The sequence below is a fragment of the Trichogramma pretiosum genome, unplaced genomic scaffold, assembly GCF_000599845.2.
Source record: "Trichogramma pretiosum strain Unisexual culture from Peru unplaced genomic scaffold, Tpre_2.0 scaffold3, whole genome shotgun sequence".
In the NCBI taxonomy this organism is placed as follows: domain Eukaryota; kingdom Metazoa; phylum Arthropoda; class Insecta; order Hymenoptera; family Trichogrammatidae; genus Trichogramma; species Trichogramma pretiosum.
The window spans coordinates 203,017-219,574 of record NW_019641698.1 but is presented as its reverse complement, the minus strand read 5'-3'; the positions used below and the strand labels follow the sequence as shown (position 1 = coordinate 219,574).

Genomic DNA, 16,558 nt, shown 5'->3' with positions numbered 1-16,558 from the left:
ATTTTCCTATTTAACAGTGCTAGATAATGCATTTTTATAAAAAAAGATCAATTGTGCAATTTGAGTAATACATGCTTGTTTAAATTTTTAAATCAAAATTCAAAATCATCAATGTCACAATCCTTTACTCGAAATAAAAATTCATAAACTTAGATCTAATATATCTACGATATTTTTACATCACTTTAGCTCTTTCTCTCAGCGTGATTTGTGCTGCACTTTAGGATCATATTTTTTTACTTATATTGTATGAAAAAGAATTTGTAATCATACATAAGAAAAATGAGTATTTTTCGTTCGCGAGATTAATAAGATCATTTTTCAATATCATGGAATGACTTGACGATACTTTGTAAACATCAGTTTTGCCCAGATTTTCACATCGATGTTTGTAAATATTTATTGACTTGAATTGAAGCCAGTGGGTTTGGAATTATTACAGAAAGATTACCCATCATTGTTGTTCAATCAGTAAGATAAGTAAGATGGAATCCAGTGGTCTCTTCAGCTGTCCCATCAGGTAAATTTCATTTTATGTTTGTTTAAAATTAATTGCTTATTTAAAACAATTCTAGAGCATAAAATTCAATCTTGTTTCGAATAATTTCAGGGTGAAAAACGAACCCTGTGATACGTCTCTTATTGACAATGATGACAATGGAATCGATGAGGTGCCTGATGTTAAAAATTTCCGATTCTCCAGGGAATATTCCGTAAGAATTGATAATTATATCGTCTCATCCACGTCATAAAAATTATTGTACAAAAAATTTGACTTGACTCAATATTTTGTTACAGACGTTTCATGACGGTGACAAAAATCACGAACATAAATTTGACGAAATGCAAATTTTGTTTGAGTGCAAAGACGTCAAGCTTATTATGAATTCATTAGAAAATAAGAAAACTGACGATTATTCACCAAAATACTTGCGGAATAGGAAGTATAGCGACGACGAAACTCAAAATGCAATTAAAATAGAAACTCTGGATGGAGTCAAAAAGGAAATTGATTTGAATTTCGATTATGAATTTGCCGAGCATAATGAAAAGAGAAGTGATCAAAAGGATTTCAACGATAAACATAGACTCAAAACAAACATCGATTCTGTGCACACGGGTACCAAAAATACGTGCGATACGTGCAGAAAGACGTTCAAAAGAAAGGCCGATATGAAGAAGCATGTTCAATCAGTTCATAATGGTGTCACCCACTCATGTACTATTTGTGGAAAGACATATAAAAGGAAGGGTGATTTGACGAGGCACGTTCAATCAGCGCATGATGGTGTCACCCACTCGTGTACTATTTGCGGAAAATTGTTTCAATATAAAATTAGTCTTAAAAGCCACATCGATTCAGTGCACAATGGAACCAAACATGCATGTGACGTTTGCGGCAAGAAATTTTCATTTAAAAGTAATCTCCAAGCCCACATCGATTCGATGCACAACGGGACGAAACATATGTGCAGTACATGTGGAAAGATGTTTACAAGGAAGGGTGATCTGACGAGGCATGTTCAAACAGCCCATAATGGTGTCACTTCCTCGTGTGATATTTGTGAAAAGACATTCTCAACAATTTGGTATCTCCAAACTCACATCGATTCGATGCACAATGGGACCAAATATGCATGTGACGTTTGTGGCAAGAAATTTGCATTTAAATGTAATCTCCAAACCCACATCGCATCGATGCATAATGGTGTCACCCACTCATGTAATATATGTGTCAAGAAATTTTCAACAAAATATAATCTCCAAGCCCACATAGATTCAATGCACAATGGGATTACTTACTCATGTGATTTTTGCGGCAAGACGTTTGCATGGAAGAGTGATCTGTCGAGGCATGTTCAATCAGCGCATAATGGTGTCACCTACTCATGTGATACTTGCGGAAAGGCATTTATTCAAAAATATAAACTCAAAATCCACATCGAATCGAGGCACAATGGGATTACTCACTCATGTGATAGTTGCGGCGAGACATTTTCATCGAAAAATAATCTCAAAATACACTTTGTTTCGATGCATAAACATGCCCCTCTAGCATGTGACTATTGTGGAAAAAAATTTAAATATCCATCTGGTCTCCATAAGCATGTTAAATCGTCGCATGATGGTACCACCCATTCATGCAAGACATGCGGAAAGACGTTTGGAAAAAGAGCAAATCTCAAAGCTCATATCGATCTGGCTCATCGCACCCGCATTGTGACTTGATATAAAATATATAAAATATTTGTTTAACTGTGTGAAAAATGACGATTTATGATTTAGTTTATAAGTCATCTCGATGTGTATAGAATAAGGGTCCAAGTCTATTATAATAAACGATGTTCGCTCTATGCTAATAGTGAAATGAATATTTACATAATAACTTTTTGTTTTTACAGTATACACTATGTCATTATCGTATATGTTCTTTAAACTTGGTGCTCTTCGTAATTTAAGTTGATCTATACTGACAAATTGACAGACTCTTTTTGATTATCTTCTCGCCACTGTCGACCAATTACACGTACCTTCAAAAATTACCTCCTACGTTAAGATACAAAAATTCAAATTTTAAAATTCGTTTTCGAAATGTAACATCTTCGTAGTTGACTGTAATCCTGATTCAAAAAATACTTCATCGATTTTTCTCAAATGCTTTTGCTGTTCATTACTGACTCATGTAGATATCGTTAGAACGCCTAAAAAGACGATTTTTTTTTAAATTTTTTAAATGTAAATAGCGCTATTTTGTCATTTAGAAATTATTAATTTTTCTAGTTACTACAACGATAGACAGTAAATGTATAAACAAAATGTTTGTGTTTTTAAATTAAATATTGCTATCCGAATCGCGGTTGCACAGCAAAAACATTTTTTGCACTTACAGTGTCTTTACGAAAAAATTCTTTACCCCCTTCTAGATTTACTTTACTCAAACCAAAATGACCGATTGCCATTTATCCACAGTTAATTCTTCTCGATATATTCACAAACCAGAATGCTCCCTAATAAACTTCGAAATTTCATTACGAGGAAAAACTGGCCAACGTCACAGACCACAAAGAGCTGTGCGCGTTTTCTGTTGTTTAAGTCGCGCGTCGCATGTATGCGGGATACTCCGTGTGCCGTCCGGCGTGCAGTGTTTTGTCGGCAATGCTATCGACGATACAACGGAGAGCTGCGCGCAGAGCTGGTCGAGCCTTGTAAGTCGATGGCGCTGTCGGGGTCCTATCGTGTTTATAGTTAGTTGGACGCATAAAATCATCTCAGTAAGATTAACTGTTAAGGGACTTTCAAGTAAAAAAGATGGAATCTAGTGATGTACTCAATTCTGTTGTCAGGTAATATTCAATTTTAATAAATGAAAATGTAATAACATTATAACGTAAGACTTCATCTTATTGGGGTTATTTTAGGGTAAAAGAGGAGCCTCGTGACGAATCGCTCATTGAAAACGATTACCATACCGTAGACGAGAAACCCGATCTGAAAAACTTTCAACTCTTGTCGTTTCCGAAAAACAATTCGGTAAGTGTTGATAATTTTACGTAACCCTCATTGTACTTGCTTTTTTTATGAGTATTCTCACTTAGCTTCAATTTCTCTACAGACCCATACGCTTCGAGAACTTAATGACGAAATGGAAATAGTTTTTGAAAGTGAAGACGTCAAGCCTAACATTGATTTATTGACAATCCCGAAAATTGGTCAGGATTTTCAAAATCACTTGCAGAAAGTGAAAGACAGTGACGGTTATAAAACTCAAAACTTAATTAAAATCGAGGAAATGAAACAAGAAATTATCAATGACGTTGCAGAACAATTTAATTCAAATCTCGATTGTGAAATTGTCGAGCAAAATCAAAAAAAGAGAATTTCGAAAAAATCTGACCAGCAACATGAGATCCAAACTCAGATTGATACGGTGCATAGTGATGGTATCCACGCGTGTGAAACATGTGGAAAAACATTTAAATATAAAAGTAATGTCAAAACTCACGTTGATTCGGTGCATAAAAAAAAAACTTATATATGTGATAATTGTGGAAAGTCATTTACTCTGAAAAGTAGTTTGAAAAACCACATCGATTCAGTGCACAATGGGACTAAACATACGTGCAGTACATGTGGAAAGACATTTACGCATAAAAGTTATCTTAAAATACACATCGATGGAATACATAATGGTATCACTCACTCCTGTGATAGTTGCGGCAAGACATTTACTCAGAAAGGTAGTCTCAAAATCCACATCGATTCTGTGCACAATGGAACCAAATATGCATGTGACGTTTGTGGCAAGAAATTTTCATTTAAATGTAATCTCCAAACCCACACCGAATCGATGCATAATGGGATTACTTACTCATGTGATATTTGCGGAAAGACGTATCAAAGAAAGGGTGATCTGATGAGGCACGTTCAATCAGCGCATAATGGTGTCACCTATTCATGTGATATTTGTGGAAAAACATTCACAAAAAAAAGTTATCTCAGAATCCACGTCGATTCCGTGCACAATGGTGTCACTCACTCATGTGATAGTTGCGGCAAGACATTTACTCAGAGAGGTAGTCTCAAAACCCACATCGATTCGATGCACAATGGAACCAAACATGCATGTGACGTTTGCGACAAGAAATTTTCATTCAAATGTAATCTCCAAGCCCACATCGATTCGATGCACAATGGGATTTTTCACTCATGTGATATTTGTGGAAAGACGTATAAAAGTAAGGGTGATCTGATGAGGCACGTTCAATCAGCGCATAATGATGTCACCTATTCATGTGATATTTGTGGAAAAACATTCTCAAGAAATTGGTATCGCCAAACCCACATCGATTCGATCCACAATGGTGTCAAACATGTATGCGATATTTGCGGCAAAACGTTTAAAAGGAAGAGTGATCTGACGAAGCATGTTCAATCAGCGCATAATGGTGTCACCCACTCATGTGATATTTGTGGAAAGACATTCTCAAGACATTGGTATCTCCAAACCCACATCGATTCGATCCACAATGGTGTCAAACATGTATGCGATATTTGCGGAAAGGCGTATAAAGGAAAGAGTAAACTGTATAAGCACGTTCAATCCGCGCACAGTGGTGTCACCCATTCATGAAATAGATGCGGAAAGACGTATAAAAGGAAGGGTGATCTGACGAGGCACGTTAAATCAACGCATAATGGTGTCACTTTCTGATCATGTGATATTTGTGGTAAATCATTCCCACATAAAAGTAGTCTTAAAATCCACATCTACTCGGTGCATCGCTCATGCATTTAAACTTACTTGTGTAGAAGACTGATTAAAAAAATGTTCATTTATAATAATTCATTTCTTCGTCCAATGATATCACATTATGTTAAAATAATTTTCAAGTTTTTTATAGGTTGACAAATTTTTCCAGGAAATAAAGCACATTTTATTTGTAAGCTAATATTAAGCCATTAAGTGGATGAAATTTATAATCACTTCGCCGCATGCTTCGATCGCCTTGGACATGCAGAATTTATTTTGCGACTTGCTTACATCTATACTTATACATAAACTACGTTAAAAAAACCTCCAACTTTGAATAAAAATCAATAAATTTTTTAGTAGGAAAATAATTTTTTGAGTCAATTGAAGCATTATTAATTTTTTTACGTTCGATTTTTACGTTACTTTTTGTTTCAATATTCGATTGAAATAATTATTTTCAGGATTACTATAGGTTTTTGCAGAATACCTTGAAATTACATGAATTTTTTTACTACTCCATGATGCATTTAAACGAATGCCAGATTGTTCCAGATGAGAATGCTCTACTTTTCCCAAATCTTTGAGAACTCTGCATGGCTAGTATGATTAAAAATATTGACTCATGATCATCGATATTAAGTCTTATCCAATTTCAATGATTAAAATAAGGCAACGATCGTTTTCTATCGGCGCGTTATTTGATTTTGGCAATTAAAAAATTTTTATGCCTGTATAACGAAGAATGTGCAATCGTAAATTTTATCCGACGCATAAAGATGAAACGTGAATATTTATGCGATAATGTGGTTCGGATTATTAGTTCAATCGATCGACTCGCAGTGTTTTTCGAGCAATTTCGCCAATCGTATCGAAAAAATGTTCAAATCTTCCTTGATATTATTATTCGCTGGGATGGGTAACAATAATTACTTTTATATCACTTAATTATTCTCTTTAGTAAAACGTACAAATTGAATCAAATTATTCAGTAGTCCTGCTATTTTTTGCCGGAACCACCCGCTCTGTGTGCATACGAAGAGGGGAGTTTCACAAAATGACAGCTGGCTTGCAAAAAATGAATTTGAACAGTCGTTTGGCTCGTACCAGATATAAGATGACACTATCGGATTGTCTTGCGAAGCATGGGAAACAAGAGGAATGTCTAGCAAAGCTTGGGAACCAACAACCGAGAAGATTGATTTCGACGAAACTGAAAGATTTAGTTAAAGTAAGTTTGATTTAGTTAGTCACTTAAAATTGATCTTAACTACGTTTTTTTTTTTAGGATTTCAGGTCATCTATCGGAAAGGACCCAAACCGGTGCCGTTAGTTGGAGTCAAAATTAAAATTCGCGTTTTTCTTCTGTATTAAAACCTTAAAACTTGTCATTGTATACTTTTTTTTTAATTCAAAGCACAAAAGCTAATATTCATTATGTAGAATATTTTAGTCATTAAATTTATTATGCTGTGTCGCCAAAGTTCATGCATTGTTCGACGAAGGGAATCATTAAAAAAAACTATACGATTGGCTTTGAAGGCGAAGACCTTGTTGAAATGATCATTCACAAAAGATGTGACGTACTGTAAAGGAAATTCAATTTATTACTTCATTAATAATTATAACAAGTTATGTATTACATTCCATGTAAGATTCCATAACATTACTCGACGACTTGATTCATAACGAAAAATATGCTAAAATTGATTTTTAAAAAAAGAAAAAATCATTCATAAATTGTTATGAATAATATTCATCCCCATATTTTAGAAATTGTCAAATATATTTGCTTGATTTATATTCCTATCATTAATTAAGCAGCTCTTCATACTATAAGCTATTATTGAATTGAATCCATGTGAATAAGCCTATATACGCTGTTTTACTCAGGAAGAACTAGAAGCACACAAGAGATCATACAAGTGGAAATCTATTTTTAAGGTGAATCATTTTCAGTTTTCGGCTCATTGACCGTTGATGGCATGAATCCAGCGCTTGGGTAGCTAAAAATGTCGTCTTGTACTCTAAATTAAACGGGAATTTTTTTTGTTCAATTGACGATTAGAAGTATCAAGCTTTTGGATCAATGAAATAGGTAAATTTCTCAGATGAGTTGTGATTCATGCATGGACAAGAATTTCCGTATCATTGAAAAATAAATTATTGGCATGATCGTGTTAATTGTATTTACAAAGCAACGATGGAGCAAATATTGGAAACATATTCTAAAGTGTTATTTCATTTAAGATGATTCCTTTGAAATTTTTTTTTGGAAATACACAATAATAGTGTCTTATACCAAGAACGGTTATATGGTGAAATCTTAAAAATTTACAGAATGTACTTGAAAATAAAATATACACTGAAATATCAGTTAATTTAAAATTTTCAAGTTTTATTTCACATTAAGTGAAAATGATACATCTGCATTCTATGTTTTCATCTATATACATACACATTTATATTTACCATAAAAAGTTATATGTTTACATATTTATGAATTGTTGTAAATACCAATTAAAAAATGCAGTATTTTTTGTCTTGTTCGAGTTCTTAATACTGAACAAGATCAATCCATACTTCAATAACAAATTATTTCTAACTATGTACACAAGCTGTCATTATAGGCACTATCGTCGTTTATGTGATTTCTTTGATTTCTTTGATTTCTTTGAAGGTTTCATTTGGACCTTTTTAGGCCCTTTTAAGATTTTACTACGTTGAACAGGTCGACGATTTTTCTTACTGACTTTTTTGAATATGTATTGTGGATTTTTAGCATCATTAGCCAACAGTTTTGCCAACTTTTTTTTTGCCATTTCTGTTTCATATTCAAAATTGTCTGGTTTACTGTAGTCTTGATCATGGAAGTGTTCAAAAGTTCCTAACGATGGTGAAATTTTCTTTGTAATTTCAGATATATCAACGGCAGGTATTTTACTAAAACCAAAAGACGCAGCTACTTCATCAAAACTCAATGAGTCAATATCAAAAATTTCTTTCAGACTATGTGTATTGTATGATCGCATGTATCCTCTGTAACCTTCTGTAGCGGACATGTGTAGAGCATAATTAGTAGACACAAGTTTATTTATCTGAAATTATAATCATTGATAATTTAATGTTTGTAATAATTTCAGTTAATTTTCAATTTTGATAAAATAACAATTCTTACCTGTGGTGTTACATCAGCAACTTGACTTCCGTTGTAAGATATTTCTTCAATATTTATTTTTGTTTCTTTTAACTTTTGAAGGAATCCTTTTTCTTCTGGACGTAAAAATAATATAAAAGTATTCTTCTTGCTATAATACTCGTTCAACAGTCCCAAAAAGTCCTATTAAACATTCAAACAAATATTCAATTCATTGTCACATCTAGATTATAGAGTATTATTATAATTTTCTTAACGTACCTCTAAATTACATGGAGGATCGTACTGTATAATAGTACAATCAATTTCAAGTAGCTTCTCTTTAGCTACACTATTATTCGCAAATTTATTTGAGGTAAACATAACCCCAGATTTTTGAGTTCGGAACTTTTCAAGGTTATCCATGACATCTTTATTGTGCTGCTTTTCCTGGTAAAACAAATTTATTAGACCAATCCTTGAATTGAATGAAGATTAAAAAAATAGAAAAAATCGAAAAAACTTACGTGGACGACCATCATATTCGTATCGAGTAATTGAACCATGATCTCCTGGAAATATTCAGCTGTCTTGGCTGCGCAGCAAACAATCATTATTTTCTTTGCATTTCGGTTTCTTTTTATGTAAGTATATAAAACTGAAAAACGGTTTTTCGTGGGCGATGTCACTTGAACGAGACTCATGATGAATCAGTTGTGTTTTGGAATGTTTTCCTTTAATTTTTAATAACTTGTACTCGAGCACGCGGCGTCTTGTAAAGGTTGGGAATCGTTGCCGGCAGTACTACAACACTACACGTGGTGACAGTCGACAGACGAGTGTCACAGCAGACCGCGCGGCACAACTATAAAATTGAACCGCATCGCGCAGTGGTCAACTTGCTTGTGAGCGGCAGATTTGAGACGATGATTATTTGATGATTTTCTTGAAAATTTTGAAATTTTGACAAAATGACATGTGTTTTGAAAAATGTAAACATTTTAAGCATACATTTTATTCCACTGTTGACAGCTCACAGAAAATTATAAATAAATAATTTTTATAGAACTGTCATTAATTTAGCTTCTCATAGAAGGGTATAGAAAATTATAAATTGCTTCAATTTACCGATTAATTAGTTGTAATTTTTTTAAATTACAATGTAGCGGTAAAAAAAATTGTATATTCCAAGTTTGATCGAAGAAAATAAAAATATTATTTATATATTATTTAAAAGTTTGTGCCAAAATGTATCCAACAATCTTTCACTGCAAACATGGCGAAACCCTTTGCATTTAAACTGTTACAAATAAATTTTTCAGTAATTAAATCAGATACTTAATTGGTTTCGATCGAATCGATTTAGCGGAGCTAAAGCACATTAGTTTATTCAAATATTTAGCTTTTCTGGCTTCACAGCAAACCATTACGATTTTCTGTTTTTCTTGTTGTTGTTTTTTTTTTTTTTTTTTTTTTTTTTTTTTTTTTTTAATGTAAGTATAAAGCATTTCAGAACGCTCATACGCAGGTGGTATAACTTGAATAAGACTCATTACATGGCGCAATAGAGTTTTGAGTGAGCAGTGCACTTGCGGAGGGGGCTATCAATGCTGCAGGTAGAGAATGAGCAGACGACGCTCGATAACTTGACCCACGGGCCACGAAGATGCAGTGACACTGTAAACTTGCACGTTAGCGACAAATTTGAAACTCTCGAAGGGAACGCGTAATTTGAAGATTTGCCATGCGGCAGAAAGTGTCATCTCGATTGCAGAGAAAACCTCAATGTTTACAATTTGCTCGGCATGCGAGTGAGCTGATTGTGCGAAAGTGAACGTGTCGTTTCTCGCTAAATGAACATTGAAAAAAAGTAATTCGTTGATATCATTGATGGTTTTTCGATTAATTTGAATAATCATGAATTTCGTGGATTTGGAGATTCGTAAAGCCGAGCCCGAGGACTGCATAAAAATACGAGAGCTCATTCAAGTTAAGTTAATTACTTTTTTAAATATTATCCAGTGAAAAATTGCAATGCTTCTTATATGTTATCAATAGGAATTGGCTGATTACGAACAAATGCCCAACGGTCCCAAGATAGATTATAAAAGTAAGAATTTGAAAAAGTGCATATTTTAACAATTACAGTATTAATTGTCGCATCGAGTTTTTTTTTATAAAAAAGTAATTTTTCAGCTCTGCAACGAGATGGCTTTGGAAGCAAGAAACCCCTTTACGAGTGTTACGTGGCTGTTGTATTCGGTGAAATTGTTGGATATGCTTTGTATTTTTGGATTTATTACTCATTGGGTAGAAAAGCCCTGCATTTAGAGGATCTCTACGTTACCCCGTTTCATCGACTCAAAAATATCGGAAGCAAATTATTTTCAGCAGTTGCTAAGGTAATGATAATTCTCTGCTTCTTCTCAATTCATGAGTCTGTATATTGACCTCAACGAATGAATTTTTCAAATTTTCAGAAAAATTTCAATGAAAACGGCCAATTTCTGGATTTCTCAGTTCTCAGCTGGAATCCAGCTGAAACATTTTACCTATCCAAAGGTTCGAAAGATTTAACTAAAGATGAGGATTGGCAAATGTATAGATTTGATCGTGCAACTTTACAAGCGTTGGCGGAAAATACGTAATTCAAAATTATCCATCGAATATTAATTGCATAATTTATATGAAATGGTCTAAATTTCTAGTGCCGATTCAGAGTACGTTGCTACAGAAATTGGAAATTTCAATGCGATAGAGCAGTTGGCTAAGGTAATGAATCAGAAATTTAATACACATTAAGCATAGTTAAATTATCTGAAAAAATGTTTACAGGAAGCTTTACCACACACAAGATCCAAGTACGAAGTAAAAAAATTGAAATCGGTCTCGGACACGGAAGGTATTTGACTCGTATGCATCATTCAAATATCGCAGAAATTGAACGATGATTGTTTCATTTGTGACATTCAGGATCCAACAGCTCCGGAGCCGGATGTCTGGCAGTTTTTTCAGGCAATGGAGAGGTCGTCGCTTATGCTCTGTACTGTTACGCGTACTCGACTTGGGAGGGAAAGTCGATGTACCTTCAAGAGTTCCCTCAATGGAACGTCGGCGACCGAATCAGACTCTGCTTGCTTCGTGCACTAGCGAAGGTATAGACACATATATAAATTTAAAAAAAAATACAATGAATTATCGTTCATTAAATTTGTGCAATGATTTTTTACAGAAAGCCTGTGACGACGGATGCTCGAGGATAGATTTTTGGAAAAAACATCAGCTCGAAGATTTACTTCTTTTCTCGTCTCACGGTGCAAAAAATTTAACTCACAGCGAGATGTGGCATTTGTATCGATTGTTCGAATTGAAAAAATAAAAAAATCCTTCGTTTCAATTTCTCTTTTATTTCTCTCGCCCATTTACAGGAGAAAAAGAAACGCACAATCGTATTAATCATCCATCGATTTCAAGGATTCTTATCTGACACCTGCATCCATTCGAACGCGCGCACACACAAAGTAATCTGTCATCGACTCTGAAAAACTGATTAATCGCCTACTCGCGTCGCGCACGGCGACAACGATAATATTTACTTGGCTCTCGATGTGTGTGTGCGTGCGTGTGACAACGCGTCTAGGCACACACGCACCTTATATAAGAAAATATACACACGCACACGCGCGAAAAGGAAAATATGAGAAAAACGAAATCTCGAATGTGGCGTGCTGCAGTGGGGCGGCTCTGCACTACTGGCATTAAATATCTCGCATTTTGCGCTTACGTAAGATAAGTGCCTGCACTCCGGCGACGACGACGACGCGTGTCTATATGTACTCACTTATAAATTATACTAAAATGTAAGGCATGCGCCATATATGTATACACATCGGTATATGATTGAGTTCTCGACGTATGTAACGCGTTGATTTGTTATTATTGCCATTGGCCGCGTCGCCGCCGCCGCAGCCGTCATCGCTCGCGCTCTACGCGCGGGTCAGTTTTACATATTTAACACTTGTATATAGTGGTATATTAGACTCTCAGTGGTGAAGCGCGTTTAGTTGAATCTGCGCCGTGCTAAACGAGATATATACTTATTATATACAAAATACAGAGAGAGATATGGACGGCGTGACGATTCGCGAAGCTAGACGAGAGGACTGCCGGGCGATCATCGATTTGTCCAGGGTATATCACTGCGAGACGATATGTTAATTTTTTATTATCCGTTACTACTTTTTGTGTAATTTTTGCTTTGTTCAGGAGATCGCCGATTTTCACAAGCATTACAACAGTCCGCAGATCGATCCCAAAGGTAAGTGCGCGTCGAATCGGCGCGCGCCAAAATCGTTATTCGATAAAGAAACCGATTTATGCGGGGCCGATCTCGTGTGTTGCAGTTTTGGAGAGAGACCTGTTCGACGCGGCCAATCCGAACATGGGCTTCTACGTGGCCAGCGAGGACAAAAGCGATCGAGTGATCGGCTACGGTCATTATTTTTACACGTACACGCTGAGGCTCGGCCGGTGCATGTGCCTGCAAGATCTCTACGTGCAGGAGGCTTTTCGCAACCTGCGCGTCGGCGATAAACTGATGAAGGCTATCAGCCAAGTGAGTGAAGTCATTTTCTTTTTTCTTTTTTTGTTCTTACTCTCTCCGTGCGTACGAATAATCGATCGATTGTTTTTTTCTTTCTTTTCTTTTTTTTTGTTTGCTGCTGCGCACAGAAAGCCGTCGAGCAGAGCATTGGCAAGATGGAATTTGTCGTTACCGATTGGAATCCGGCGAAGAACTTTTACAAGAAGAGGGGCGCAGTGGATTACACGGAAAAGGAGACGTTTCACGTTTATCAATTCGATAGGAAGGCCATCGAAAAAATGGCATCGAGCCCTTGAATATCCGATGCGACGGACTAAATTTCTCGGATGAATTGTGCTTCGTATACGTGGATGACGATCTCTACGTTACGATGGAAATATAATTAATTATTCGGATGATTATGATAATTGCAGGAGTACCGATTAACGATCGGCTTGCTCGAAGTAGTTTTTTGATTACGTCAATTAGTGATTCTTACTAGCAACAAGTGGAGCGAATATTGGAGATTATGTTACTTGATAATGTGTAGTTTGCCAATGATTTACAATGATTCCATTGGAAAATTTTTTGACAAAATATAGTGGTAGTGACTGATACCGACGGATGCCTTTGAAGGGAAATTTTTTAAAAATAAGCTGAATATCAAAATTGCAGTAAATTAAAATTTCTAAGTTAGGTCCCACATGGACTAAATTGTATACTGTACCTGTACTCTGTTTTCATTCATATACATACATATTTGTACTTAATTTAAAAAAAGTTTACTTAAATTTATTTGATTGTCAATTTCAGTAAATTTACACACCAATATACGTACTTTTTATCATTTATTTGAGTACTCAACACTCAATGAGATCAATGAAAAATTATATCTAATTATATTTACACATGCTATTATTTTATGCACTGTCAGTTGATTCTATGGTATACATGGTATATAAAGGTATATTATGGTACATCCATGCATGAAGACTCAATATGTAGTTTTGCACTATACTTTTGACAAGTTTTGCATAGTCGTATAATAAGCTATAGTCGTAAGGTGTTTGTTTGGTTATTCACGATTTTGTCAGAGTTGATTCATAAATTGTAATTAGAAAGTATTGCTTTCACAAAGCTTCGAGTCGGGTACGCTTACTATCCAGCACACTCTCACAAGATGGTTTAGCTTTTAAAACATCATCTGTGCTGTGGCATCTCTTACGTTCATTTGCCAAACTTTCCTCTTCCATTTTTTCTTGTTCTTTTTGAAAAGTCATAATCATATTCAATTGTATCATTTTCTGTGGTGCATCTTGCATGGGCACAGAAACAACTGGTTTTGTACTAAGATCTCTTGATTCATCTACGAAACTTAATGAGTCAATATTAAAAATTTCTTTTTGATACATTCCATATGGTCGTGTGGTAGTTTTATATGTTTTTGGGCTGGGCATGCCATCGTAGACCAGTTTTGATACCTGAAATTATAATTATAATTTATTTAAATCATTTCCTTTTTGTAATATTTAGTTTAATTTCAATTTTGATAAAATATTAATTCTTACGTGTGATGGTATATCTTCAAGTAGACTTTTATTAAAAGATACTCTTTTAATCATTATATTTGTTTCTTTCAACTTTTGAAAAAATTCTTTTTCTTCTTTACGTAAGAATAATATAAGAGAATTTTTTCCACCTTGACACTTGTTGAACAATCTCAGAAATAACTATAAAAATTCAAAAAGATATAAAAACTTTTGTCACATTTAAATTGTTATGGCTTATGATTTTTTTACATACCTCTAAATTAGTTGGAGGGTCGTACTGCATGATGGTGTAATCTTTCTTGAATAATCTATCTTCAGCTACGTTATTATTCATAATTGTATTAGTAGTAAACACAATCCCAGCTCCTTGAGTACGAATGTGTTCCCTACTCTTCTTTAAAGTCTCATGATCTTGCATTTCCTAGTAAAACAAACTTATTAAAACAAATCTAGAATTCAAAGAGATTACAAAGGTAACACAAAAATCAAAACTTTATTTCAGTTTTTGAAAATTTTTACTGCTTTTTTTTTCAAAAGACTCCTAGAAAGAACATCAACATGAAAATAGCCGAAAAATCTTCTAGATAAATAATGATCAAACTTCGCAATTAAACGAGTAAAAAAAAAAGTAGAAAAAACTCACATGGATGGTAACAGAGTTGATGAAGAAATAACGCATGAGCTCGTTGAAATATTCGGCTTTCTTGGCATCGGAGAAAATAACTATTATTTTCGTTGTGTATCGGTTTTTTTTAATATAAGTATACAACACCGAGGAAGGTTTTTTCGTCGGGGGTAATACTTGAAGAAAACTCATGTTGAAACGGTATAGCGTATGTTGTGCACACGGAAAACAAGCACGAGTTGCCGGTTATGTTGTGTGAGTTGTGACAGTTCTGGGGCTAGTATATGACTGTGTTTACATTCGAGTAGACTCGATATGTGCACGTGGCTGGGAGGAGTTACCGAACAGAGATCCAGCCCACGACGACGCGGGGCCGCGGCGTCGCTGCCAACTCTCCACGAGAGCGGCAGATTTGAAATAATAGCTGCGATTGATGATTGAAAATTGTTCATATTTTTTATAATACAGATAATATAATGTGTAAAATTTATACTTATAACTGTAAACATACTTGGAGTCTTTTACAATTTTCCAAGCAACAATAATACTTTTATAAATGGTTTCTTTGTAATAATCTTAAAAATGTATTGTAAAATTTAATTTTATAAATGGGAAGTAAAATTCATCACAAAAAACCGTTTATTTCAACTTTTACTCAGGACATTATTTTGATGTCTCGTTTAAATAATCCATTCCTCTTCATAGCGGCAAATTAAAAATCGCTCTCTCTTTTTATTTTCCAGCTTGCATAATTTCGATAAGTACGTATGTATTATTATTTTAATTATTTAAACATTTTTTTAAATCTTAGGTTTTTCGATTTAATTATTGTATTTATAAAAATTTCGTATTTTTAAATTTGACAGAACTGATATCTATAGCGGTCGAACAGTAAAAATTACAAATAAATAATTTTTATTCGTTTTCACAATGGCGAGAGGAATGACGAAGAGAATCTTTAAAATTATTTTTTTGATCAACAAGAAATCAAGGTTCGGTAACGTGTCAAATGATAGAGATTTACTGCCCAAAATAGAAGTCGCGTTGTACGGAGCTGCCCTTTACAGTACACGCACACACAATGGGATGCTGCATCTCGATTGCAAATCTCGCGCCTCTTTTGCCGCTATATTATACGGTCTCCTCCTTCTCCTGCCGCAGAGTCTGTCAGTTCATAGTCACGGGGAGTTCGCAGCAGCGATGAATGCGCGGCGAGACGAGCGCAGAGGAGCTATTTTTGCGGCGTGTGTTTCTCGTCGAGCGTGGCGGAGAGACCGTATCGGCCCGCGTGCGAGAAAGAGCGAGACAGATGATGCGATGACTGCGTTCGGACCGTGCTGCTGCTGATGTGCTATATATATATATATATATATGTATAAACACACACACACACACACACACACACACAGAGTCG

At 34.9% G+C, this 16,558-nt stretch overlaps 5 protein-coding genes across 7 annotated transcripts; 3 read left to right on the top strand and 2 right to left on the bottom strand.

Moving 5' to 3' along the window:
* The first annotated feature begins 446 nt into the window (after window positions 1-446).
* On the top strand, window positions 447-5,569 carry LOC106651481 (zinc finger protein 540-like). Its single transcript, XM_014370001.2, has 6 exons — window positions 447-520; window positions 611-713; window positions 799-2,220; window positions 3,310-3,344; window positions 3,420-3,531; window positions 3,614-5,569. The coding sequence occupies exons 1-6, from the start codon at window positions 486-488 to the stop codon at window positions 5,129-5,131; spliced, it is 3,225 nt and encodes a 1,074-aa protein (XP_014225487.2). The 5' UTR covers window positions 447-485; the 3' UTR covers window positions 5,132-5,569.
* A 477-nt stretch (window positions 5,570-6,046) lies between these two features.
* LOC106651518 lies at window positions 6,047-7,018 on the top strand. Of its 3 annotated transcripts, none has more exons than XM_023462374.1 (3): window positions 6,047-6,170; window positions 6,293-6,482; window positions 6,540-7,018. In XM_023462374.1, the coding sequence occupies exons 2-3, from the start codon at window positions 6,309-6,311 to the stop codon at window positions 6,582-6,584; spliced, it is 219 nt and encodes a 72-aa protein (XP_023318142.1). In that variant the 5' UTR covers window positions 6,047-6,170; window positions 6,293-6,308; the 3' UTR covers window positions 6,585-7,018. The 3 variants fall into 3 exon arrangements, with proteins under 3 accessions (XP_023318142.1, XP_014225533.1, XP_014225532.1); XM_014370047.2 differs by having other exon boundaries at window positions 6,247-6,482; XM_014370046.2 differs by having other exon boundaries at window positions 6,049-6,170; window positions 6,244-6,482.
* A 606-nt stretch (window positions 7,019-7,624) lies between these two features.
* On the bottom strand, window positions 7,625-9,255 carry LOC106651505 (ATP-dependent RNA helicase DDX18-like). The gene is made up of 4 exons (XM_014370031.2): window positions 8,915-9,255; window positions 8,670-8,837; window positions 8,430-8,591; window positions 7,625-8,349 (listed from the first exon to the last, which is right to left on the bottom strand). Exons 1-4 carry the CDS (start codon window positions 9,089-9,091, stop codon window positions 7,885-7,887), a joined length of 972 nt encoding a protein of 323 aa, XP_014225517.1. The 5' UTR covers window positions 9,092-9,255; the 3' UTR covers window positions 7,625-7,884.
* Window positions 9,256-9,928: 673 nt separating this feature from the next.
* On the top strand, window positions 9,929-13,764 carry LOC106651236. Its single transcript, XM_023462447.1, has 12 exons — window positions 9,929-10,376; window positions 10,446-10,497; window positions 10,584-10,789; window positions 10,868-11,031; window positions 11,096-11,159; window positions 11,223-11,289; window positions 11,361-11,542; window positions 11,620-11,756; window positions 12,455-12,578; window positions 12,654-12,705; window positions 12,791-13,002; window positions 13,119-13,764. The coding sequence occupies exons 1-12, from the start codon at window positions 10,305-10,307 to the stop codon at window positions 13,284-13,286; spliced, it is 1,500 nt and encodes a 499-aa protein (XP_023318215.1). The 5' UTR covers window positions 9,929-10,304; the 3' UTR covers window positions 13,287-13,764.
* A 36-nt stretch (window positions 13,765-13,800) lies between these two features.
* Window positions 13,801-15,539, bottom strand: LOC106651364 (ATP-dependent RNA helicase has-1-like). Its single transcript, XM_014369817.2, has 4 exons — window positions 15,163-15,539; window positions 14,773-14,940; window positions 14,538-14,699; window positions 13,801-14,450 (listed from the first exon to the last, which is right to left on the bottom strand). Exons 1-4 carry the CDS (start codon window positions 15,334-15,336, stop codon window positions 14,100-14,102), a joined length of 855 nt encoding a protein of 284 aa, XP_014225303.1. The 5' UTR covers window positions 15,337-15,539; the 3' UTR covers window positions 13,801-14,099.
* Window positions 15,540-16,558: the final 1,019 nt, after the last annotated feature.

Bases quoted from the DNA above. Each gene is read 5' to 3' on its own strand.
- LOC106651481 (XM_014370001.2), top strand. From the start codon at position 486: ATGGAATCCAGTGGTCTCTTCAGCTGTCCCATCAG. The intron at 2,221-3,309 runs GTGACTTGATAT...CAAGTAAAAAAG, and splicing joins TGGCTCATCGCACCCGCATT to ATGGAATCTAGTGATGTACT. The intron at 3,345-3,419 runs GTAATATTCAAT...GGGTTATTTTAG, and splicing joins GTACTCAATTCTGTTGTCAG to GGTAAAAGAGGAGCCTCGTG.
- LOC106651518 (XM_014370046.2), top strand. From the start codon at position 6,056: ATGTGGTTCGGATTATTAGTTCAATCGATCGACTCGCAGTGTTTTTCG. The intron at 6,171-6,243 runs GTAACAATAATT...CAAATTATTCAG, and splicing joins ATTATTATTCGCTGGGATGG to TAGTCCTGCTATTTTTTGCC. The intron at 6,483-6,539 runs GTAAGTTTGATT...TTTTTTTTTTAG, and splicing joins AACTGAAAGATTTAGTTAAA to GATTTCAGGTCATCTATCGG.
- LOC106651364 (XM_014369817.2), bottom strand. From the start codon at position 15,336: ATGAGTTTTCTTCAAGTATTACCCCCGACGAAAAAACCTTCCTCGGTG. The intron at 14,941-15,162 runs GTGAGTTTTTTC...TTGTTTTACTAG, and splicing joins TCAACTCTGTTACCATCCAT to GAAATGCAAGATCATGAGAC. The intron at 14,451-14,537 runs GTAAGAATTAAT...TTATAATTTCAG, and splicing joins TTGAAGATATACCATCACAC to GTATCAAAACTGGTCTACGA.
- LOC106651505 (XM_014370031.2), bottom strand. From the start codon at position 9,091: ATGAGTCTCGTTCAAGTGACATCGCCCACGAAAAACCGTTTTTCAGTT. The intron at 8,592-8,669 runs GTACGTTAAGAA...AATGTTTAATAG, and splicing joins ATCCTCCATGTAATTTAGAG to GACTTTTTGGGACTGTTGAA. The intron at 8,350-8,429 runs GTAAGAATTGTT...TTATAATTTCAG, and splicing joins TTGCTGATGTAACACCACAG to ATAAATAAACTTGTGTCTAC.
- LOC106651236 (XM_023462447.1), top strand. From the start codon at position 10,305: ATGAATTTCGTGGATTTGGAGATTCGTAAAGCCGAGCCCGAGGACTGC. The intron at 11,032-11,095 runs GTAATTCAAAAT...CTAAATTTCTAG, and splicing joins CAAGCGTTGGCGGAAAATAC to TGCCGATTCAGAGTACGTTG. The intron at 12,706-12,790 runs GTAAGTGCGCGT...CGTGTGTTGCAG, and splicing joins TCCGCAGATCGATCCCAAAG to TTTTGGAGAGAGACCTGTTC.